This window comes from Antedon bifida, chromosome 7 (assembly GCF_963402885.1).
Source record: "Antedon bifida chromosome 7, ecAntBifi1.1, whole genome shotgun sequence".
NCBI classification, from domain to species: domain Eukaryota; kingdom Metazoa; phylum Echinodermata; class Crinoidea; order Comatulida; family Antedonidae; genus Antedon; species Antedon bifida.
The window spans coordinates 5,561,220-5,586,494 of record NC_136232.1 but is presented as its reverse complement, the minus strand read 5'-3'; the positions used below and the strand labels follow the sequence as shown (position 1 = coordinate 5,586,494).

General features: G+C 35.0%; 3 protein-coding genes across 5 annotated transcripts in view; all 3 read left to right on the top strand.

The window, feature by feature from the left end:
• The first annotated feature begins 911 nt into the window (after window positions 1-911).
• LOC144847340 (uncharacterized) lies at window positions 912-11,903 on the top strand. 2 transcript variants are annotated; one of them, XM_078703635.1, is made up of 15 exons: window positions 912-1,094; window positions 1,583-1,732; window positions 2,346-2,507; window positions 2,972-3,066; window positions 3,422-3,504; window positions 3,911-4,003; window positions 4,594-4,661; window positions 5,139-5,328; window positions 5,596-5,682; window positions 6,151-6,272; window positions 6,494-6,725; window positions 6,871-7,212; window positions 7,904-8,032; window positions 8,457-8,654; window positions 9,100-11,903. In XM_078703635.1, the coding sequence occupies exons 1-15, from the start codon at window positions 969-971 to the stop codon at window positions 9,177-9,179; spliced, it is 2,157 nt and encodes a 718-aa protein (XP_078559761.1). In that variant the 5' UTR covers window positions 912-968; the 3' UTR covers window positions 9,180-11,903. The 2 variants fall into 2 exon arrangements, with proteins under 2 accessions (XP_078559761.1, XP_078559760.1); XM_078703634.1 differs by having other exon boundaries at window positions 7,904-8,071.
• Window positions 11,904-14,294: 2,391 nt separating this feature from the next.
• Window positions 14,295-21,095, top strand: LOC144847353 (GLIPR1-like protein 1). The gene is made up of 6 exons (XM_078703651.1): window positions 14,295-14,563; window positions 16,949-17,194; window positions 17,770-17,867; window positions 18,452-18,540; window positions 19,571-19,699; window positions 20,664-21,095. The coding sequence occupies exons 1-6, from the start codon at window positions 14,312-14,314 to the stop codon at window positions 20,705-20,707; spliced, it is 858 nt and encodes a 285-aa protein (XP_078559777.1). The 5' UTR covers window positions 14,295-14,311; the 3' UTR covers window positions 20,708-21,095.
• Window positions 21,096-22,183: 1,088 nt separating this feature from the next.
• Window positions 22,184-25,275, top strand: part of LOC144847338 (uncharacterized) — a 69,585-nt gene continuing 66,493 nt past the window's right edge. For both annotated transcript variants that reach the window (XM_078703633.1, XM_078703632.1), the window contains exon 1: window positions 22,184-22,855. In XM_078703633.1, the coding sequence (XP_078559759.1) occupies window positions 22,747-22,855 (109 nt within the window). In that variant the 5' untranslated portion in view covers window positions 22,184-22,746. The remainder of the gene's footprint in view (window positions 22,856-25,275) is intronic.

Below are 25,275 nucleotides of genomic sequence, written 5' to 3'. Positions count from 1 at the left end.
CATAATTTAAATGTACTTCGTACGGTATTGATTTGATTGATTGATTTCTTTATTAACTGATTCAACACAGATACATACAATAAAAACATGTAAATAATTAAAAATCAGTACAACAGACTCGAGTTAAAAGGATATCCCAACAAGTAAAATACTTATTTCCATCGGGGTCCAGAAACACAGAGAAACAGACTACTTATAGGCCTACTAAAAAGAGAGTAGATTAAAATTTAAAAATCCAAAATGTAAAATACGAATATTTAAAAGATTTAAAATTTGTATAAAATACTTTTTAAGTATTTTTTTCTGAAATAAAATAATTGAAAAGAACAGGTTTCACAATGTGATTTATTTGTCTATGAGTAGGGTGGATACTACAATCCCGATATAATTTGGGAATGGTCATTTTTAAATATAGCGCCACCAACCAGATATGCTTTATGTACAAAGATCAGCGTTCTAGAAAATTCCCCTGAACTTCCAGTGTATACATTCAGTAGAATACATTTGTTATAATAGGTTATGATAAAAAATAAAGTTAAACAGTTACTTTTATCAACACCAGTTATTATAGTTTTGGGGGTGCACCTACAGTACCGGTGTGCGTGGTCGTGGCGTTGGATTTACTAGTGGTGGTGTGGAGTGTGTGGTCTTTGAAATTCGTTCGATTACGTCATCATTTACCTTAATCTGTATATATGCTTAAAATGAAAGCTCATTTCCTAAAATATCCTACTATTATCCTACTTCTCCACCAACAAATTCATTGTTTTCAAAAATTAACTATTAGCAATGCTTAATAATTGCCATTTTATATTTAAAAAAAATAAAAATGAATTTAACTTAATATAATAATAAATCCTTACTTGATGCATTGTGGGTGACATATTTCTTTACTCTCTTGGATTCGGGTAATTAAAGGCTGGGATACCCCACGTGAAAACTGTAGCGGTGATATAGCACTGCTTTGTATGGAAACTATGCCTTCAGCTTCGAATAAAGTTGCTACACAATTTTCCACCATAGAAAGTCAGGACCACATGAAACAGGTCCTACTTGTGGTGGAAAAGAAGATTAGAAATATAGAGAAAAAGAAGGTATTTTTTTTAATAGTTTATATGTTAAATATTCGTAAAATTATAAGTTGAGAAACCGGAAGAATGATAGGCTGTAGGCCTAGAGAGTAGGCTAGGTAGGCTCTCCGTTGTGGTCAGTTAGGCGCTATCGCTGCTTTCTTTTAGGTAGGTGTTTTGCCATCCTGTAGCCTAGGCCTATTATGCAGGTACAGAAGTATACATTTGCTGTGTCTGGGAAATATGTTAATATACTGAATTTAAATATATTTATAATATTATTGATTGAAATATCTAGTAGGCCTATTTGTTGATTTGTTTCATAATGTATTTAATATTACAGTGTTCTTTTTAGAAACCAGTTGGTTGGATTTTATTTAATGAGCTGAATGTTTTTTTTATGGAAACATGACCTTCTGGTGACTCACCTCTAAGTGATCAATCTATATAAATAAACGTTTGTCTATTCTATTTTTAATGGTAAAGTTTAAAAAAATGTTTTTAATTCACAGGGTAAACTTGAGGGTTACAGAGATCTAGTAAAATCTGGGAAAGAGTTGAACGATGATCAACGGCAATCACTGAAACATTACGATGAGGTGCTTGGTAACCTGGAGTTTGCTAAAGAACTTAACAAGACCTTCCAGTCCATGGCTTCAGATGTACGTTCATATCGGAGGGTCGTATCCGAAAAAAAATTACTGTAAAATGTTCTTAAAAGATTGACCTACATTGCTTTTTATGCTCGGCTGGTCACAGCTGTTTGTCATCTCTGCAAGATGGCTTTTGTAGCATGAAAATCGTCTTATTATATAGCTAAGATGCGACACATGTACCAAAATATTCGTCTTGCCTAACATAGTGAATGAGGCTAATGTAGCTGTACGATAACCATCAAATCCTTGTCTAACTACTGTATTTTAATGCACTGCATTCTATTCTACTGTATTTAGACTTCCAAAAATAGATTGTCCATTACATGTTTTGTTCAGGTCAAAGTTCACCTTAGTTGCCGTCATAATCAAATTGTACAATACAATCAATAATTTTTTTAATGTAAATATGATGGTACTGTAGGAAAGACCAAAAGATTAAAGATCTTGTATTGCAGGCCATCCTTAAAGAAATAAACTGGAAGTTCGTAGGCCGATCCAACATTACCATTCTCCAAATGTCTGGTTTTTTTTAAAAGCCAGATAATTCTAGTTTTCTACATTTAATTATCTTGCAAGTAAATTCATTACAAATTTTAATTCAATTATTTCTGAACAACAGTATGCAAAATTGGAGAAGAAGAGAGTGAAACGAGAGTTGGTGTTGAGACAAGAACAGGAACAGAAAACAATACAGACAATTTTGTTGCTACAGAATGTGTTAGACAACATGGGCCAGACACATGTTAGAGCAGATTTTGAGGCAGGAACAAATGGAGCTATTGTAAGTTAAATATATGGTGGCTACAGTTAGTCACTACAGTTAGTGGCTACAGTAGAGCTCCTATTAATCAGCACCTTCGCGACACAGCAAAGTGTCCCCTTAATAGGCGTGTGCCCTGAATAGGGGTTAGTGGTACATATATTGTTCCTCGTTCGTTTCGCGGCAAAGTGTCCCCTTAATAGGGGTGTGCCCTGAATAGGGGTTAGTCATACATATATTGTTCCACGTTCGTTTCGCGGCAAAGTGTCCCCTTAATAGAGGTTTCCCACCGAAGGTGTTATACTGAACCCCAGATTATTTTTATACATACTTTGTACTCTTTACTTTCTTTACCATTATTATCCAAATTAATGTTAAAACAGGTTTAACAGCATTTAATTGGCGCTCTACCGAGTAATAACAGGAAAATCGAATCTTTAGACCTACATACTTGCATCCCTTGCATTATTAAATTAATTTTGTAGGTATTGAGTGAAAAAGAGCTAACATACCTAGATGAGTTGTATAAGCTTGCATGTCCATCAAGAGAAGAGGAGGATGAAAGCATACCAAAGGAAAGGCAAGTAATAATGAAAAGGCAAATTACTGATAAAATGACAATGCTGTGGGTATCTGGCTAGATCTCAATGGAGATAATAAAGTAAGCAAAAGCCTAAATCAAAATGGTAGAGAGTAAAACGGCCGGGACAGAAATCGCAGAGCTTACAGATAACGCTTATCCTTCCTCGGTGCAATTAATAGTTAAGAAACATTGGAAAGTGGGTCAACAGAATTTGTCAAGGAAGACATTTCATAGCCCATGATCCCTTAATTACTATCTACCAGTAAATGTGACTGACTACGAATAATTAATGTACAAAAGCTATGTACGTTTGTGAATTAAGTTTAATTAATTTTTATCTTTTTACATTTAGTTACGAGAAGAAAAGGGTTGCTGCTAGTGAGCATTTAGGCAAATACGTACGAGGGGATGAGACCAAAGTTTGCGGAACAACATGTATCCTTTGTTATACTGATTACGTTAATTATCACAGCCCAAAGTTTTCATATTACAGCTCTTTCAATTTTCTGCAAACTAGAACCTCTCTGTATCGTGCCATCTGACTTAAAATCCACTAGGAATCGGAAGCACGATGTTACTTGTACATATTGTGCACGTTAAAGAACTTGGTACACTATTTGAAATGAGTAGGTGATCGTCTCCCGGTGTGTTGATTTGGTAGGCTCTACACTGCTGGCTGCTGTGGGTCCGTGGAGGGTCTAATCCAAATTTCCTCAGTTTCCAGTTAAGCTTGAAGACCAAACTAACCTTTACCTTTATTGAAAAGCCTCTGGATGGAAAAACGCAATGTTGTTTGATTTTAAATAAAATTACTTAAAATGTCCTTAACCATAATTTGCAGACAAAGAATTAAATGCATTGATACAGAGAATCGAAGATAGCGGCTACTTGGACAACATGCCCGAGGTCACGGAAGAGGAACCAGAAGAAACGGGTGAGTACAATTAGATGTGAAAGATGGTAGAACGCCATGGTAAAATAAGAGAAGTACCAACATTTTGGGTAAGCACTTTCAACCATGGTATAGAAGATCTACAGTAAACTGAGCATCAGTGAATACTGTGCCTGCGAGGTCTCATTTGGGGCTTCAAACTGCTGGAGAATGGAGCTGTGTAAATGGTTCCTCTGCTTCTTCTTCATTTTTTGGTTATCTTTGGATATTTTATGGTTCATTTTTGTTTGTAAAGCGCTTAGAAACATTGTTTAAGGTGCTATATAAGACTACAATTTAAGCCAATTTACACAGACAACGGTAAGTGGGAAAACCATGTAGCATATGTATCTATCATGAGTTAAAACCGCTGTCCGTTTTGCCCTAGTGGTCATAAGGAATAACATAGATTCTATATTTTTATTACTGTTACCGCTCCTCTGTGTAAATTGGCCTTTATTAGTATTATTAAACTTGCATGAAACCAGACTTCCTGTTTGGTTTAATAGTAACTCTCAGGTCAAAGCTAGAGTTTTGTTTTTTGCTATGTTTGGTAATTTTATTATATGTTTTAATCATTTTTTGAAATTTAGAAACAGACTTGAAAACTGACGAATACTTGACAAACACAGAGACGCTTCCATCTCAAGACGCATCGGAAGTAAGTTGACTCGGAATTGTTTTGCTCTTTATTTTCTTAAAATAATTATTTCAATTTGGGGCTATGAAATATGGCACATACTGGTCAACCATATAAAATTGTAAACATAAATAGTATAACTATACTACACTAATTACAACAAAGTCAAAATCTTGCCTATTCACTGTGTTGATTTTGTACATAATATTAGTCCTAAACAATAGTCCCACTGCAGATGTGTTAACTGTGTTGTTATGTTGAACTTGTAAACTTTTATTTGAACAATCAATCATGATAATTTTTTTAGCCATAATAATGATAACCATAATAACGTAGATTACAGAACTAACAATCATTTACAAAAATAAAAAACAATATTATAAAATATGTAACAGGGGTTATTTATAAGTACAGCCAATTAATAATGAAAAATAACACTTACTTTTAATACTATTAATTAATGAGATAATTAATATATAATGTTCATTTTGTACATAGATACCAACCTCACTACAGCCAGAAATTGCAATGAAAGCAGAAGCTGAGTCGTTGCCAGTACACCCAGAAACAGCTGCACCTTCTGAACCTATTGATTTCCCAGTCGAGACGAAGACTCGCAATTTGGATGAGGTCTTGAAATCGGTGCAAGGCAGTTTCAGTTTTGTCCAGGATCCTATCGACTTTGAATGTGAGTGAAGAGATATATAAATGACAAAATCGACATAGAAAAATATCAAAATCAAATGAAAAACAATAAAATATAAACAACAACAAATTCCATAGGACAAAACAACAAAATCAACACAAAAATCAACAAAATCAACACGAAAAACAACAAAATCAACACGAAAAATCTCACATGGGGATCAATAAAATCCACATAAATAACAATAAAATTATTAGAAAAACTTGTACAATAACTTAACAACAATAACATGTTGATTTCTTTCTTCAGCACCGCATCTAGTGGATCCCGCTGTCGTCTCTGTTTCTCAGCATTCACAATCTTTTCGTTCTCAACAGCTGAGCTACGGATCATCAGGTAAATTTTAATCTTTTTCCCACATCAATTACAAATTGCAGTAATATTTTGACTTGATGCTGTTCCAAAGCATTTACATACAGGGGGAAAAGGCCTCTGGTTTAGCACTTAGAGCCCTCCAACTCTGGGTAGTTGCATTGGGGCTGCTCATGCCCTGTGGCCCCTGTAGCTCTGAGTTTAGCACTCCTAAATAGCCCTCCAATGTTGGGTATTTGCATTGTGGCTGCTTATGCTCTCGAGCCCCTTAAGCTATAGGGCTCCTGGGTTTAGCCAGTGAGTGCTCAGAGCCGTTGCGCCACTGGGTAAAGGGTGTGTAGCTCTGAGTTTAGCACTCCTAAATAGCCCTCCAATGTTGGTTAGTTTTGTGGCTGCTTATGCTCTGGGGCCCCTTAAGCTATTGGTTGAGCGCCCTTGCTGCTCAAAACCCTTAATTACAGTGTGATTTTAATTTGCTGTAATTGTTTACAGACCCATCCATGATGGAACATACACAGCAAACACTGCAGCAAGGACAGGTACTGGACCAACACCACCTTCAAGGTTTACCGTCAATTCCTTCGCAATCGTCTACAGAACAAAGCTATAACGTGGTAAGTCAAAGGAGATTCTAACAATTTTGTTGACACAATTGTTGTCATATATGGGCACATCGCATTTCTTTGTCACATAAAGTTTGATAGTGTAAACAAAGAAATGCTGACATAAAAATGAGAAAAAGGTTTTAAAACCCATTTCTTTCTGATTGTGATTATCAAACCATATAACTCGATCCTCTGACTATATACATGTGTATTTTTTGTCTACCCTTTAGGACAAGGATTCAGTACTCCAAAGCAATACGTCAACCCACACTAGCTCCTCATACAACCAGTCTAATCTGGCAACTGACCAATATAGTACCAGTGACCACTATGCTTCAGGGGCTGACCAGTACAATGCATCCACTGACCAGTATAGTCAATCTGCAGACCAGTATAGTAACTCAAGACTGACCACTGCTTCCGATTACTCCCAACAACTTGGCAACTCCTCGCAATATTCAAGTGAGTATGATGATTATATTTGCCACATAACTGGCTTATTGTTGATTTTTTTTAAAATTTGTTGTGAAATTCTATGTAAATACACATTAAGCAGTTTCATTTATTTTGAATAAGAAATTAAACTCTGAATTTCATGTTTCATTAGACCAGATCGCAGATTCAGCTTTCCAACAAGAACCATTAACACAAGGTCAGCTGTCCAGTGGTGCTATGTCCATGCAAGATCCGCAGATGATCGCTATGCCCACCGATGCATCCCAGGTCAGCACACAGGTCACAACGCCATCTAGTGCCAGCATACCAAAATCAACAATGAACGCAAGCGCACCTCCTTTTCAATCGAGCATATCGTATCAGATGCAGTCCTCGCCTCCAGTCGCAACAGCAGTAACTCAAGGACAAGATGCCTACCAGAGCTCTGGCTCAGAATCGTATGGATCGGCCAGCCGAACACCGGATCTGTCATCGGCAAGTTCAGATGTATCTGGTAAGTATGACATCATTTAAATTCTAGCGCAACATGCGGACACCAAACATACAAGTCAATAATGAAACATCAAACCTAAAAGCTGCGACACACTAGTACAATAACGGTCGACGATAAATGGATAAACTTACATTTTTCTTACATGAAATAAAAGAATTTGAAAAGTTTTTATTCTAAAACTGTAGAATAACCATTTATTCTGTCTTTGATAAAAAATACAATTTTTTAAAATCCAATCAAATGACATCATGATCAAAAAGAATAATAAAATCATTGTATCGTCACGATATTATTGCTCTTATTAATTATGACGTCATTTGATTGGATGTGTCATTTGAAGGCAGCATAGATGGCTATCCTATAGTTCTATGATGAAAACTGTTTAGATATCTTTTGTTTTATGTAGAAAAAATGCATATTTATCGTTATCGTCCTAGTGTAAATGGGTCTGTTTAGAGAGTAAAAAAAAGTCAGAGATAGTAATGATTAGTATACTAGTTATTTGCGTCACTTTATCACATATTGAAAGATACAGAAGATTAATAAATATAATAATATATATGGAACCCCAAAGAATGACATGCAATATAACATGACAAACTGATCTCTTTGTCAAGGAGTGGACAGATAAAATTGATGAACATCATTCCTAAGATCCTTAATAAAAAATGTAATAAAAAATTGTTTACAGGTTCGGGCTACCAGCAGTACCAACAGCAAGGTGGCTATCGTAACAACCGTGGTAATCGTGGAAACCGTGGCAGTGTGCAGAACGCTAGTTACCGCAACAACAGAGGAGGCGGACAGCAACATAATAGGGGTAATACTCGATATAGTGATGGATCCCAAAATAATAGGGGTGAGGCTGAAAATATAACTAGTTGTGTCAAAAAATAAAAAGGTCACAATTGCCCACTCAATTTCTAAGTTACTAAAATGCTGCACAATAAAGCCAATTTTCCACTAGACTAGAATTTGTTTGTGCATAGTGGTAGTTCAAATTGTTTCTACTTTTTGCGAAGCGAACAATTGCACAACCAATCAGAGCTCGGGAAATAAGCTATGATGCATTTATGAGCAAAGCTCAGCAGACGCAAGATAAACATGAAAAGCGCAGCTATTCACTCTTGTAGTGTAAAGGTTAGTGCAACTTTTTTCTCTGTCAATGAATTCCTGCGAACAAATTCGCTTAGTAAAATCAACTTAAAACAATATTCATGATTTCTTGTTTTTTTTTTTTTTAGGATTTAACCGACAAAACTACATGACAAGCACATTTCAACCTCGCGCATCTGACGTAACATTCAGCGCAGGGAATGGAGCCAGTACCTCTATGCACTCATCTGGTTCGTACCCGAATACGTACAGATCATTGCCGGATAATGGCTACCAGCCGTTTGACAGACGTACAAATATGCCACGTGGTGGGAACTCCAGAGGAGGTAACAGAAATTTGGGTTTATACAGAAGCTCTGTCTACACTATCACACTTTATGTTACAAAAAAATGTGATGTGTCCATATATGGATATTTGGGCACATCACTACCATATTTGAGCACATTACACTTTTTGTCAACTAGTTTGATAGTGTAGACAGGGCTTTAGAACACATACATACTAAGAATTTTTAATGTGAATTTCCAATAACCAACCAGAACACCACTGCGCTTGATCAAACCCAATGATGGTTTTAAAATAATCAATATATATTTTGTCTGTTAAGTTTCTCGACTTTTCTTTCAATGTCGATGATCAAAGATTAAAACATCGAAAAACTCAACAGTTCTTTTCAGAACTATATACGTGGTGTACAGCAAACGTTATATCAACATATTTATTTCGCCGTGCAAACCTTCAAACAATATATATTTTGTTTGTCTTTCAAGGTCGTGGTCAAGGGCCCCGTCCAGGATACAATAATCGTGGAAGAGGAGGATTTAGCAAGACCCAACAGCTAACGGCATAAGTAGGAGCATAGGCAAGGTAGCAAAGAAACACAACCTCACATACAAGACTGGACAGGCATCTTCTAGTGGTTTTACACTGTAGATTTAAGAATATCGTAGTCTATTTAGCAAAAAAAACACAACCTCGCACGACAGGCAAGAAGGTATCGCAGTAAGTTGTTTAACACTATAGATTAGATTATTTTAGGCCACGTAACACAACACAACCTCAAATACAAAACTGGACAGGCAGCACATGTAGTTTGATTTAACACTAGATTAAATAATATCCTAGGCTATTTGGAAAAAAAACAACCATGGAGTAATAAATTCTAAATTAGATGATTTTGAAAACACAGGACAGTTACATTTCAAGTGGTATTACCACATAAATTAAATAATAATTTGATTGAATGCAACTATTTTCTAGTTAGTAGTACAGTAGTAATACTAGTTGACTATTAACCAAACATGATTAAGTAGATAACAAACAAAACAACTATCAAAAAATTTGTTTGTAAACTAGAATTTAATCCTCAAACTTTTGATGCAATACAACTACAACTGTGCTACTGTATTACGGCAGCATGTACACATTATTTCATACCACAAAAATGTACCCAGGTTGGTTCTCGTTCTTGCTGTTTTTCGAACGAGCTATCAGTTTGGGGACAATTTAAAAAACCGGTCTGGATGCATTTCTGTAATAATTTGTATACGATGCCTAAGTCAGCTTATAGGAATTTAATAAACTCTGATATCCCTCCTCTAATCATTTCATTAAAGTAATTTTGAATAATGAAATACACAATGCATCCATAAATTTTGTATATATTGGGAATTTTTGATTGCAAAACTTGACAACGTTATAATAGATCGTTTTATCATTATATTATGTGCATGAAGGCAAACAATCAAAATTTGTGTTTTGTGGATGCGATGGAAAACTCTCTTTACGCGGAATGTCCTGTGGAGGATCGTAATATCCAGATTGTTTCGTTCTCTCGTCTCGTGTTATGCAAATACAATCAATGAATCTACGTTTTTGGCTCTCTTACCAGTGATTATGATATAAACAAATTTACTTGATGATGCATGTTTAAGAAGGTCTATGTAAAATAATCTTTTTTTATGTTACAACCATTGCCAGGACTAATTTTTGTACACAAGTTTTTATTTACAAATGTTACTGTACTGATATTAATGAACCTCAAACCGTATGCAACTACAAAAGGTGTTCCTACATCCAAGATTAATGTTTTGCATAATTTACTGTATACTGTTATTGTAAAGGTTTTTATAACACACAATGTGTTTTCATTCATAGATGAAGTCTTTATCAATATGTAAGCATATTTGTAAGGCTATTAACACACAATTTTGTTAATCGATTAAACAAAATAACTATGTAGATATGTTTACACTGTTTTGATTTGAAAGTTATTTCACATACTGTTGGAAAAATGAAATGCGTGTATTTGTAAAATGATGTCTTTGAAAATATACAATTCTGTTTATTTTACTGTGTTTGCATGTGGCTTAAAATGCAAATTTATTATGTACTCAACAATATATTTACATACAGGTGAAAATTTGCATCAGGTTATTCCCAAGTATGCAATCTAGGCCAGACATATTTATTTATTCAGATTTGCTATGGTAATATTTAGAACAACTAATGAATAACTCCTGAATTTTGCAATGCTATCTTCGTACGTTTTCTTTAATTGTATGGAGGTGCTGTCTTTGTTTTGCCGCTATTGTTTCAGTTATCTTCCAATGTTTAATATTTGTATTTGTAGAAAAAAATACTTCCATCTAGACAGAAACAATCAGTAATGCCAATATTATTTGCTGAAGTGTTTTTATCGATTATGTGAAACAACCCAGATAGTTAGTGTATACTGTACTATGTGTTTGTCAACTCACTTTTTAAGCATCCCTAAAAGTATTAATGGGTCGTCTCACACTTGATAATTTCATTCTTTTTGTGAATGAGAACGTGTGTATGATTTTAGAAATGATGACTGTTCTATTATTGTTTAGGGGTGTTCTCACTAAACTTATTGTACACTTGTGTATTAATTCAGTCTCACCTGAGCAATATAATGTATCGGTTTCACACTTCCCATCAATTATTATGAACTTTAATTTAGAAAACCAAATTTTTCTTGTGGAGCTTTTGAGTTTATTATATATGGTACCAGAATATTCTATATCTTTGCCTTTTTTATGTACCAGAAAAAGAAAAAAAAAATTATACCATGAAGTTTGGAATCCTTAAATCATTATCAATTTTGAGGGTCGTATTGCACTTATTTGTTAGAGTATCATGGAAAAGCTGTTTTTTTACTTTTTACTTTAAATTAAAATAAAAATCTACTCTGAAATTATTATTCTAACCTTGTTTTCAAACGTTAATAGGTATTGTTAACTAATTTGTATTCATGTCTAGAAAAATTTCTGAAATCTGTACCGTAATCGAATGTAATGCAAATTATTATTGTTATTATTAGCTATTTTTTATTAAATTATACATATTTTTTTTTAGAGGACAGATAACATTTTTTTTCATTGAAAAAAGCTAAACGTTTTTTTAACTTCAATCATTCCTTTTGATAGAGAGTTAATTTTTGGGTTTTGTTGTGTTTGCTTTGTTCATCAACTCATATTCTTCTGTTTTGTACTGTAATTAAATGGCAGATTAAACAATGCGTCCATAATAGACACATTCGTACTTAAAATGTCAACTTGTCTGCTTGTCCACTGTTTCAACTAGATAAAATACAGGAAAATAATAATTACTCTGATAATTAAAAATATCGGTCTGGCGCCCTCTATAATTCTCCAATTATAAATCTGATGATATTTTAAATAAAATCAGTCTGCCGCCCTCTATATTTCAGCGGCGTAAAATTAGTAGTCTTCGTCTTGTAAAAAAACTGGACTGTCATGCTTAAAGGGTAACTTTATGGAGAACCATATTTTTACAACGTATTAGGAATGTACATATAATTTCAGAACAATCGCGAGCTTTAGGATATCGCCGCATGCGCTCGTCATACAGCCGTCGCCGTAAATTGCTGTGACGTCACAAGTGCATGGCAAAATCTACCGCATGAGTTTTCACTGTTGTTACCATACAAGAGATAGGGTACCGTCACTTCAATTGTTAATTTGACCTGTATTAGGTTTAAATTTGCCAAAATTGTTTGTCTGGTATGTTGAAGAAGCACTTCATTATCCAGATAGGCAAAAGAAACAATTAAATATATTTTAATTATATTTTTTACGATTTATTTAAAAAGTATGTTTACTACAAATGTTCGCGCTTTGCCAGACTACCCGAAAGAGTAGCTAGCTAGAAACATGACGTAAGATGCTGTGGAATCATTCAACCATATCGAACTAAAAACTTGTTTTATACGATCGGGATGATTTTTGCTGAAAGACGATGATGTTTGTAGTAATCCACTGGCCTAACCCTTGCACCCAAAGACGATGGTAAGTAAATTATAAAAGTTCATGAATTTAGGCGTTCATAAACGGCGGCCAAAATAATCAGACCGACACGATACCTAGCTAGTAGTGTAGCTAGCCTAGGCCTAGGAGGCTAGGCATAGGCACACTAGAGTAGGCATATCAACTGGCTGCAAAATCACCACCACACACCGACACTACTACTGTCGCCGTCGGCGATATTTTTCCGTACCGTAGTTCCTCCATCGGTTCGTTTCGGACTCGATCGACTCTTCGGTAAGGTTGCTCACCAATGCGTGACGACGTACACACAATTCCTACACTGCGAGCTTACTTCACACACTTAGTACAAATACGAACTTGTGCCAGATTATTTTTTTTTAAAACCAAGGAGGTTATATTTTCACCCCTGTATGTTTGTGTGTGTGTGTGTGTGTCTGTGAACAGCCTGGAGGCCACAGTTTTTATCCGATTCTCTCAAATTTGGCCACAATGATTTATGTCGAATTTGAGGGGAAAAGGTCATATGTCAAGGTCACAACTAACTATTTTACTGCCTAGAGTCAAAGATCAAGGTCCACAAAAAATGTTTTACAGTAGGCAGAGGTTTAGTTATTACTGTATTACAGTAAAAACATAATACTATAGGCCTAGCATTTTAAAGATTTTTTTAAATCATTAGTAGGCCCATGTCTACGACCCAATGAGGCCCTATCAGATAAAACAGTATTTTGTTTAAGTTAAAACGACCTTAACGAAACTTAAACTAAATTATGTACAATTAAGATATATAAAAAAAAATAAAATAAAAGAAACAAACAGATTAATCTCGTGATAACTGTATTTAACCAGTGAATAGTTAAGATTTAACTACTGATGAGTATTTTCTTTACTTTAGTACCAATCTTTCAAGCAAGGATACAAGGATTAATGCATTATAATGTTAACAAACAACACAAATTAAAAGGTGCATCGGACCAAAAATGTTTCTTTACTCCCATATCTTGTACTCCCATATCTTGTACTAGTACTTCGTATAGAAATTGTGGTATTAATTGTATTAATATAACACGGTATTATCCTAGGTACAGGTCGAGGGCACGAAAAATGAATTATAATCTTAGAATTCCTGCAGGTCGAGGTGAAGATTTAACTATACTGTGGAGTATTTTCATGATTAACTAATAAAGACCCATCTTTCAATTAAGCAAGGATACAAAGCTTAATGCATTATAATTTTAACAAACAACACAAATCAAAAGGTGCATCGGACCAAAAATGTTTCTTTACTCCCATATCTTGTACTAGTACTTCGTATAGAAATTGTGGTATTAATTGTATTAATATAACACGGTATTATCCTAGATACAGGTCGAGGGCACGAAAAATGAATTATAATCTTAGAATATAAGTAATTTCGTTGTGTATACAGAAGCCTATTTAGTTGGTGTATATCTTCGTTTTGTATTCCGATAACATACATATACAACATATTCAAATACCGCCCTCTTATACCATATGTTGGTGACATTTGGCGATATTTTATGCCTAGCATAATCTGGCATAATTTTGTGCTGCCACCTAGCATAGTTTTGTTTTCCTCGCTGGCCTTCCTGATAGTCTATTTCATTTGGCTAAACTTTCAATTCAACCCATTCAGTCATTTACCATCATGCTATACACATTGGTTATTAAGGCAATTGGGCTTTCACTGATTGTCCATATAGTGGCGTTAGAAAAGTCACAGGCACTCACGTCAGATGAATCTGGTGTAAGAAGAAGTCAAAGTCAAACGAACCACGAAAGACGACGAAGAAACGCGGAATATGTCATCACCTCTGAAGCAATTCAAAATATGGTTAATCTTATCAATACATACAGAAGGAATGTCGTTCCTGGACCAGCCTCAGATATGCAATACATGGTAAGGTATAAATATTAAATACTTGACATTTGGTACAAATACCACCTAACCTTTGCGTCTACATTACTGGTTAGGCCTAGAGACAAACGTTATAGACCGCTAACGAAAAATAATTATAGGTTATACGAATTAGGTATACAAATTGCTAAACATTGAAAATGTGTAAGTAAAGATGTATATAGGCCTATTCTTACATTTATGTGAAGAGAAACGTGTTATTAGGCCAAGCATCATAGATAAGTTGTAATGTTAATGTCAAATTAGATCTATTAATGCCTGGCGAAAATCCACATTTTAACTGCTAAATGAATAGTCATGACGCTTCTGTTTCAACTCTGGTGAAAAATGAATAGGTTATTAATAATAGAGAATATAATCATTATAATAATATATTATAATAATAAGAGATTCTTTTAGTTACATATCCACATAAACTGTGCACATTCTTTCGTCGCAACTTAATCATTGTTGTAATTGATTTTTCCTATTTTTGTTTGAACTTCATGAATGGGAGATATAGTTCCTTTGCATTCATTCCTCAACCTTTACAATGTCTTGATGAAAACATAACTGTTTTTTTCGCGCCGCGGTTTTAGCCAGCAGTGTCCCAAGATGACATACTCATTAAGAAGCTTTATCGTCGCGGTAGCTATAGTTCTAAGGCACGTTGTCTCTCTAGAGGGTATTCAGTTGCATGCCTACAGGTTGAGGTCACATACACACACAGCACATTAAAGTTCGAAATTGACCATTTTTAAATGCCATTTTTTAATTAGTAGATTATTAATATTTGTAGGCAAATAATACATTATTGGAAAGGTGCACATGTCTTCTTTCAAATGCTGTTGAAAATTAGCAGAAATATCAATTATTCAATGAAATGCAACCAGATTACTAACACCCACCAAAATGGGCATGATGTGATTTATAATTAAATAGGTATGTTAGATTGTGTGTATTTTACCTTGTATGTTACACGTTTCCGTGGTAACACAAACATATTTTCTATAAATTATTAATATATCTGAAGAAAGAACAATAATTAATTTTAAAATGTCTAGCGGCGTTTTTTGTAAGAAATATTTCTTGTTTAAATCTGAAAACCTTTCACGGTCGCCATCTTTTAAATGTTCCTAAATAATCGCCTTGATTGCGGTGTGTAACGCATTCCTGCTAACAATATGAAATCAACCATCGCTTGGTTCTCTATTATGAAAGTCAAGGATTTTAAAGATGATCCTCACTAGTTATCTTTTTTATTTTTAGTTGACAATTTTATCACTTAGGTGGATCACCTATTTAAAAAAAATTAAGACCCTTTTCTGAATTTGTTCAGTGTTTTAAAGAGTTTCTATACTAGATTGCCCTATCTATATATTATGGTTAAACCAATAGCAGGCCACTCACCCACTAACGTAACAATCAACCGCTAATGAAACATTAACCACTAACATAACAAACATCAACCACTAATGTAACATTAACCATTAACGTAACAAAAATCAACCACTAATGAAACATTAATCACTAACGTAACAAAAATCAACCACTAATGTAATATTAATGTAACATTTCTGGTTGATTGTTATGTTAAGCTTGGTTCCCACTAGCGACGCAACGTAACGCAACCTACACAACGTATGGAAATGCCCTTCTAATAATTGTGTCTTTCCCCCGCCTGCGTGAAATCAAACCTGCGATGTTTGCAGCATTATTGTGTCGTCGGTTGCAATACAACACTTTGCGTCAACACGTCGTAGCGTTGCGTTACGTTGCGTCGCTAGTGGGAACCACGCTTTAGTGGGTGATACAGGCCTAAACTGTGTTCTATCAATGAGTAGAATGATCTACTGATTGGTCAAAAGTTTTTGGCTTACTTACTTGATTGACCCGAGTACCGTATTGACAATGACATGCTCATTTGGTAGTTGATAATTAAAGTTAGATTTGAATTGTGATCAAATCAATCGCATTTCTCAACAAGTTAACGTACGCTTAGGCCAACAACGCCCTTTAAAAATAAAATTAAAAAAAGAAAAAAACAAACAAAAAAACAAAGACCATTTAAAAATAACATACTTAAAAATGCTAAATAAAAGCGAATGATTTCAGTGGTTGAGTGTTATACCTTTTATTCTTTTTTAATGAAGACAAAATTACCTACACATACCTATCCTATATTATATTTGGGCCCGTTCCGCAATTAACCCTTTTTTAGGCCTTCCTGTACTATACTGTGGGAGACACATGGTTTTTTTTTTATCAAAGTTATAGTAACGTTTAAATGTCTTGACTTTGAATATCAACTTATTTTTAACAACATTTTACAAGAAATTAATCCATGCAAGATGCGATTACTGCATATTTCAAAATGTCTTATCTTAGGAATGGGACGACGAATTGGCAGACTTGGCACAGCAATGGGCCGATGAATGTGAAGTTAGTCTGGGAATCGTAGACAACGATTACCCGGACCCGATTGAACAAAATATATATTCAACTAGTTTACCAGATATTAACCTGCTTGGTAATTTGACAACAGCATCAATAGAACACTGGAATTCCTATGGAAATGATTATGACTATAATTCCAATGAGTGTGATGGACAGTATTGTGATTTTTACCAGAAGGTATACACTTTTCTCGGTTTATTTTGGTGATATAATAGTGTGGAAGCCTGTAGGCCGACTATCTTCCATTTACTGTGATATTTGTCATTTAACAATCACTACCCCTCAACCAGGTAAAAGGTCCACTTGTTAAAGCCAGTTGACCTATACGCCTATGAACAATGTGCAATTATGCAGCGAGTGAGTAGAACTTGATTAGTTCATAAAATACATTTGTTTATGAATAAACACTAGACTATTTTCAAGGCTCGTGGAATCGTCTGGTCAACTCTAGAATTCAAAGTTTAACATGATGTTTCATGTGGTACAGTCAATTTCACGAAGTGACAAAACTTGATAAATATTAGCAGCTATATTTTTTTAAATTCTCTTACCTCAGTCCCAACTATAGTGTGACTGACGTCCATATATTTCCCAACAGCCTAATTTAATATTTTACAACATTTTCTTACCTCAGCTCCAAGATGGTTTGGGAGGCTCGGTCGTGGGGATCTAAATAGATTGATTATTGCAATTGCTGCCTCAACACACAGAGGTTGTACTTTAACTATTCAAATAACTTTTTTATATTATAGCAAGTATTGGCTTCAGCAAATAGCGTCGGCTGTGGTATAAAAGCATGTCCTTTTACTTCCTTTCATATTGGATTAGTTCTTTGTTACTATGCACCAGGGTAAACAACTTTCTCTTATTTGTAATAGCTGTCACGAAAAATATGCTAAGGGGCCGACCAATTTGGGCCACCAAAACTGGTCCGGCTGGATAGGTTTTTGTAGCCGGCCACAAACCAATTTTGTCGTGACATATCCCAATCTGAACAGTCAGTGAACAAGTTAAACCGTGTTAGGCAACCGTCTCTGTGGTAGTATAATTATGATAATAGGGACTTTTAGATTTTCACGTCGACTGCTACTCTATGACGTCATTTTTATGATATGCGCAAGACTGCTGCGAAATTTGAGAATAAATGTGGCAATTTGTCGTTATGAGTACGAGTGGACGTATGACGTCACAACGATGCAAAAGTTTTAAAACATTGAATGGCAAATCAAGCTTTGTTAATATCTAGTTTAAGTTTTAAAGGGTCTTTCACACCTCCGCCGGCATGGTTCCGGTATAGCAACCCAATTTTAAATTGCGCAAGAAATACTTGTGCAATTTCGTTCAAATTGCGTATTGTTATGTTTACATTAAAAACGCTAGTGAATATTTTGCACACAAAAAAGGTTAAAGCTCTTACTCTCCTTCTGTTTCCAGCCCATTTGATTCTAATCAGCAGCCATATCAACTTGGTGAACCATGTTCGGAGTGTACTGAGAATACAATATGCGATGATGGATTATGTCGTAAGTAGGCCTAGTAAATAATTGGTCCTGCAAAAACAGAAGTGTAAACTTCTTTATGCAGGATCCTTGCCATCAATTATGTAAAGTAAATAAAGTTATACAGGATTACTAAATAAATGTTAATGAATGATGAATGAATGAATTTTACTCGGGTCGTCGCTATATTTTGGTGTTTGTGTTGGGGACCCCTCACAAAAAACATGTATAATTCAGTAGTCATGCATAAGTCTTGCGCGAGTATCTGTTTTCCAGGGGCGTGTTCATGTTTTCGAGAGCCATTTATGTAAACTCATGACGAAGTGAAATAAGGAGGCAAAGAGCATTAGGTCTACTCGTATAGCCTCATATTTTTTTTATTTGTAATAATGTTTAAAAGTGTTGGGCTTGAAACAATGTGCTGAGGTAAAGAATTCCACGTGTTTATGATACGTATTTCAAGGAAAGAAGCTGGTAAAGAGCGTTAACGTACTAACATCGTCTTAGCCTGACGTTCTCGTTGCTGAATTAATTACATAAACATGTTGTTTGTGAGCCTTATAGATTTAAAAAAAACGTAGGTAAAGTGTCTTTAAATTTCAACGGATGACGTCAACATAGGGAGTTTCTCTCGAGCACCAAACATGCAGCGCTCAAGCTCCGCCCACTTTATATATATTTATTACATTTTTTCCATTATTTTTTCAATCTAAGAAGATAATAAATGTTATTTTGAATTGAAACGGACCTAGATGGCAACAGGCCGGGTGGCAAATAACCGGGTGCCAAATGGCCTGTTGGAAAGGCCGGGTGGGGTAGCAACAGGCCGAGTGGTAACAAGCATGGTGGCAACAGGCCGGGTGGCAAATGGCCGATGGTGGAAATTGGCCGGGTGGCAAAGGACATTATTTGTGCATGCATTTCAGTTCAATATATGATTTTATTTTCCATTTTAGTTATTTCTATTCTTCGTGCAATTTAGTGCTGTTTTAAAGGAGGCAAACCAACACCAAATCCTGTTTTTATTTGATTACTTTAATTTCCTTCATTACAGGCTCAAACTCAAGTTCAAGTTGTAATCTTGACTGTGAAAACGGTGGCGAGTGCTACTTGGATGAAGAAGATGGAGGACTAGAAAAATGTGACTGTCCCGATGGGTTCGCAGGCGAAGTATGCCAAAAAGGTAAATGATGATAAAGAATATGACGATGGAAAGGACATACCTTTTATATCGATAAAATATAAGATTTTACAACCCCTTGGGAATGATATTTTGTTCGAGGGAATATATTTCCCTCAGCGCTTCGCGCTTCGGGAAATAATATAATTATTCCCTTGAACAAACGCAACGTAACCTACGCAACGTAAAAAATGCCCTTCCAATAATATTGGAAACCAAACCTGCTTGATTGTGCGTCAACGTTAGTTGTTCCAGACTTTGACGGTTCACACAGTCGTTGCGTCTTAGTGTGAACCACGCCTTAAGCGTGGTTCCCACTAGCGACGCAACGCAAGGACGTAACGCAACGCAAGTGAATTGACCAATCACAAGCGATGGCTTATTCGCTTGTGATTGCTAACTGTCTATAACTTCGTTTGTCATTGGTTAAAACGCTTGCGTTGCGTTTATGTCCTTGCGTTACGTTCTAGTGGGAACCAAGCTTTAGTGGGAATTTGTCCCGTAACTTTCTGATTAACGACCAGGTTTAAAGTTTTTAACTTACTTTGCTCACTCATTCCGCTTTTAATTTAATTATTGATGTTGATTGTGAATGGCCATAACGTTGATGATGTGTGTGGAAAATCAAGAAAAACAAACTAAAGACCAAGCATGACGATGATAATGACAATAACCAGGACGATAACGTTCCCTTCCCTGATAAGGATGATGATAAGACAATACACAACGAAATGTGTAATTTGACAAAAATGCGAAAGTATTTTATAGAGATAAGCAAAACAATGTATTATGCTTTTATGAGCAGACGGATATTTAAACTCTTAAAAAAAATCGCACGCTCTTGTAGTGTTGCAAAAAAGGCTAGTAAAATTTTCGCAAAAATGTTTGACGCGCACAAATAAATTCGCATTGCCTTTTACGCCTGTATCTTATTGTGTATAAACGTCTATTATTTTTCATTGTAAAGTTTCAGTGACTGTCTACTGCGATTGTGCACCCCCTGCAAGATGAAAAGTCAACGGCATCTCGAATGATTGGATCTGGATTATTTAGGCCAAATAATAATATAGTTATTGATGGTACATTTATTGGTTTATATTGGTGGGGTGTGTATATATATATAATACTAGAAATTATCAGATTATATTGCTTTTTTAAAGGTAACTTTTTTAAAACTGAAATAGAAGGTAACGGCGGCGACATTTATTTTTAGTCGTTATTATATTAATTTTAAATCGTTTTAGCTTCAGACGACCTACATTTTTCGGGAGAGGGGAGGTCTGTTTTAAAATTAATCGATCATCACACGAGCATTATTATTATTGTTATTATTGGTTAATTTTATTACATTGTACGCATTTTTTTTTAGAAGACATATCATTTTTTTGTTCATTGAAAAAAACTAAACGTTTTTTTAATTCCTTTTAATAGAGAGTTAATTTTTGGGTTTTGTTGTGTTTGCTCTGTTCATCAACTCATATTCTCCTGTTTTTGTACTGTAATTAAATGGCAGATTAAACAATGCGTCCATAATAGACACATTCGTACTTAAAATGTCAACTTGTCAAGTAGGTGTGTCAATCTGATAATTAAAAATATCGGTCTGGCGCCCTCTATAATTCTCTATAAATCTGATACAGATATATATTTAAACAAATCAGTCTGCCGCCCTCTATACTTCAGCGGCGTAAAATTAGTAATCGTCAGAGCCATAATATATGGCTCTGGTAATCGTCGTCTTGTAGCGCCATCTAACTGGACTGTAATATTGGCAGTACAGTGACTGTATATTAGTTTTCTTGTGGTTTTAGCGGTCGAAGAGGAATTGTTCAATTACTCGTATCAATTTAACAAGATAAACGGTACTAATATAAAGTAAATTGTGGTTTTTAAGTCAGACAGTCAGCTGTCTTGAGATACATGTTTAAATCAGAGAACCATGGATAGAACCATGGTTAGAACCATAGATGTCGAACAAACCCGCGTCAGATCAATACGCCCCCTTCCCACCATCCATCCAAAAAAAAATTTTAAAAATAAATAAATTCTGTCTTTATAAAGTGGAATTTGTTACAACATGAACATCGCGGATAGTTTTTAGAAATCCTGTGTTGACACGTCCGAGAGCGTGGGAGCCATTTAATGTACATCTACCCTAAGATCTACCTGACACATTTAATTGCTGTCAATAGACCAATAATGTCACTCAAATCAAACACGTCAAAATTAAATGACCTACCATCGAAATAAGTAGCGCACAATGTCAAGAATACTGTATATAGAAAAATGAATAACAGATGTCGAGGAGGAATAATCATCGCTTTTACCGTGCACTCAATTTAACCCAATAATAATTGTATATTCTCACTGGATGTTAACTGCGTATTCGTGATGAGAAGCATAACCATTAAATGATCGATCGTAGGAAACAAAATGAGAATGTTCACCCTCGCGCGCAAAAAGTAGGCTAAATCCACCGCTGTTGATTCAATGGCATACAACTACGAATAAATTCCTTTAGCAGACGCGAATAGATAGTAGAATTGAGTGAAACAAAAGATACAAATGCCATCCAATCCAACCACCCCTGTCTTAAAGTGTTTAATTTCATCCTAATTTCTGTTTATTCCGAACTTCTTTTTTTCTGTATTAAACTTTTGACAGCCTAACAAGGACATTGGTCACTGGAACTTTATATTAAGCAACGCCTCCCACGCTGTGATTGGCTATGGCCCAGCGCGCTATTTAGATTACAAGGCCGTTCTCAAACACGGTGAAAGAATCACAGGAGCCCGACTCAACGTGAGGATAATAGAGTTTGGGTAGAATAACTTATTTCCCATTGAACCTGAATTTAAATATAGCTGTGTCGTCTGAGACTATAGGGAAAATACACGTCGTCGGAATAGTTTTAATTAGGTTTTGTGGTATATTTCCAGTAGTACTTGGGCTAAAAGTTTGTCGGTGCTTAGGCCCATGTATGGATTAACTGGAGTGGTAACCGTCTGCTGCAGTGTGAACTTTCCCCGGGAGTGCATTGTCAAAACTTGATGTTTGGTGGTATGGCGATGGGGTATTCCCTGTCATCATGGCTTACATTTGTTGTTTTAGGACTTATTTTCCGCTACACTTCATCATCAGTGCCAGAATATTATCCAGGTAGGTTTTAATAATCAGTTTACTCAAGCATGTGCTAAGATTAAGAATATAAGATGAAAGAATTAAGAACTTTTGTTGTTGTTGTTGTGTTTTTGAGGAGGAGGAATGTTCCTACCTGTGTGTTGTCCATTATATATTTACCTATTTAACTACATGTGACATAGTAATACATGTTTCACAGTTAGAACATAACTATTGCAGAAAGAATAGTGAAGTAATGATGGATTGTTTTAAGTTTATTCCGATTGTGATGTGGGCAGCTGAATTTGGTGTTGTCGCAGAAGTTATCAGAACAGGAGAAGGATGGATGGATCTACTAAAGATCCCAGATATTTCATTATCTCAATTGTCCTTATTTTGAGTGTTTTTTAAATAATTTATCATGTCTGACTCAGCCATTCATGCTTGTCATACCAGCAACACTGGACTTTTGACAGTTTCATGACAAATGTCACATGTGTGTTATATAATACAGTACCAATAAAAACTTACATACCATGGTTTTTTGAACACACAACTGACACACGCATAATTCTATCTACAGAATTTAAGTTAAGGTACTGTACAGTATTATACTGTGCTTTCCTTTCTGTATTAATGTCCTGGTTGTTTTTTGCTGATTTGTCCTGTCTCAAGATCCTGTATCTTCCCACCAGATATATTGTTATTTTTATATGTTTTCTTTAAAAGGAAAAAATAAATGTTATTTTTAATTGAATTAAAATGATATATATTGTTGTCCTAGCTGTCAATACCTCAAATTTTCCCCTTTTGCATGATAAAAAATGTTCCCTAAAATTTGAACTTTTTTCACAATTTTTACCAGTAAGCAGAAGAGGTGCTAAATGGACGTTGTAAGATTCGAGTACAGGGTGACTCTCTGTTGCTATTATCAATAAAACTTAAATTAAAGCCTAAACCCTTTTCAAACAATAGTATACGGTACAGTAGTAATACATTCTGTAGGTGTATACCTAGCCACGCCTTATTTAAAGGGCAACAACATATTGTTTTGTTTTTAAAGACCTGGAAATGAGTCTTGTAATGAACTTGTCCAATGATCAATATAAAGATTTAGTGAACAATGAACCACAGTGCACTACTGTGATTAAGACACAATGTTGACCTCTATCTATTGTGTCTCACAATGGGTTGTCTTCTCACAGTTATAAATCAATAAAATAAAGAAGATTACTTAATCTTTGATTACAGTTATCTATGTTTTACTGAAATTCATTTCCTGTATTCTCATGAAAAAATGTTCGTTTTGCGAATTAGCAATAAGAATCTGATTTAACCCAGGCCAGACAAAAGTTGGGAACAAAAATAAGCAAAGAGGAGCAAACGGCATTGAATTCAGCTGCAAAGTTACAATTCAATTCACCTGCAAAGTTACAATTCAACTTTATCTAACCACAGAGGCCCAGATCAACACATGGTTGTTCTTCCATTGAGCCCAACGGTATAAACCATACCATAAGCAAGATATCATTCATTTTTTTGTATTTCAGATAGAATATCCATATACAAATCATACAAAAAACCAAAACAGAATCTGTTTCACCAAGAAATTAACAAGATATTGCAACTTCCACAAAACCAACCTACAATATCCTAAAATACCAATTTGCACCAACACTATATCCCTTTTAGTACTTTTGTGTATTTTTTAGAAAATATTTGTGTAGGGTACTGTACATAGTTTTCTAAAATTTAAAATAAAATATTATGTACAGTAGCTGCATAGAAAATGTTTAGAAACAATTAACGAATTAATACTAAAAATATTTAAAATTGGTGGCGTGTAAAACTTTTGAACTTTTTAAAATTGGCCTTCAAAGTTCATTTCACATTAAAAAGAACGTCCCATATTAAAGTTCAAATTAATTATATATAGTGCATTTTGTTTCTGGGTGGTTCTTGTCATGTATTGTTGTTTGACTTTTACTTGACATTTTCAGCGTTGCGCTGTGCGGTGGTCACATGGTTTAACTAGCGAAATGACATTCAATGTTCCTACTCACTAATGAGCTCTAAGAAAATAAAAAAAAACGTAATAGTTATTGTTAGGTCATAAAAGATTGTAAAGAAATCCCCACTTAGTGAAAGTTTTAGCCAGGTGTTAAGATTCAAATTGGTGATTCAAGGAATATCCCACATACACACCAACTTGCCCTCAATCTCATGCTATAGTTTCAAGGACAGGCTAGTGTAGTTAGCAGAACCTGCAAGGGTACTATAGAGACAAGTAGTACTGTACTTGCTTAATTCTGAGATCTTCTAATATAAGTAATGATGAAAAATTAAGAATGCAAAATATTGTATATTTGCATATTGTACTGTACCTACTGTACTGTACTGTACCTACTGTTTTTCAAGGGACCACTAAACATACAGTACAGGAGAAGGAGAATATTAGA

Excerpts from the sequence above, each read along its gene's own strand:
- LOC144847340 (XM_078703634.1), top strand. The coding sequence starts at position 969 with ATGGAAACTATGCCTTCAGCTTCGAATAAAGTTGCTACACAATTTTCC. Across the intron at positions 1,095-1,582 it reads GAAATATAGAGAAAAAGAAG|GGTAAACTTGAGGGTTACAG; the intron begins GTATTTTTTTTA and ends TTTAATTCACAG. Across the intron at positions 5,683-6,150 it reads GCTGAGCTACGGATCATCAG|ACCCATCCATGATGGAACAT; the intron begins GTAAATTTTAAT and ends AATTGTTTACAG.
- LOC144847353 (XM_078703651.1), top strand. The coding sequence starts at position 14,312 with ATGCTATACACATTGGTTATTAAGGCAATTGGGCTTTCACTGATTGTC. Across the intron at positions 14,564-16,948 it reads CCTCAGATATGCAATACATG|GAATGGGACGACGAATTGGC; the intron begins GTAAGGTATAAA and ends GTCTTATCTTAG. Across the intron at positions 18,541-19,570 it reads ATGCGATGATGGATTATGTC|GCTCAAACTCAAGTTCAAGT; the intron begins GTAAGTAGGCCT and ends CCTTCATTACAG.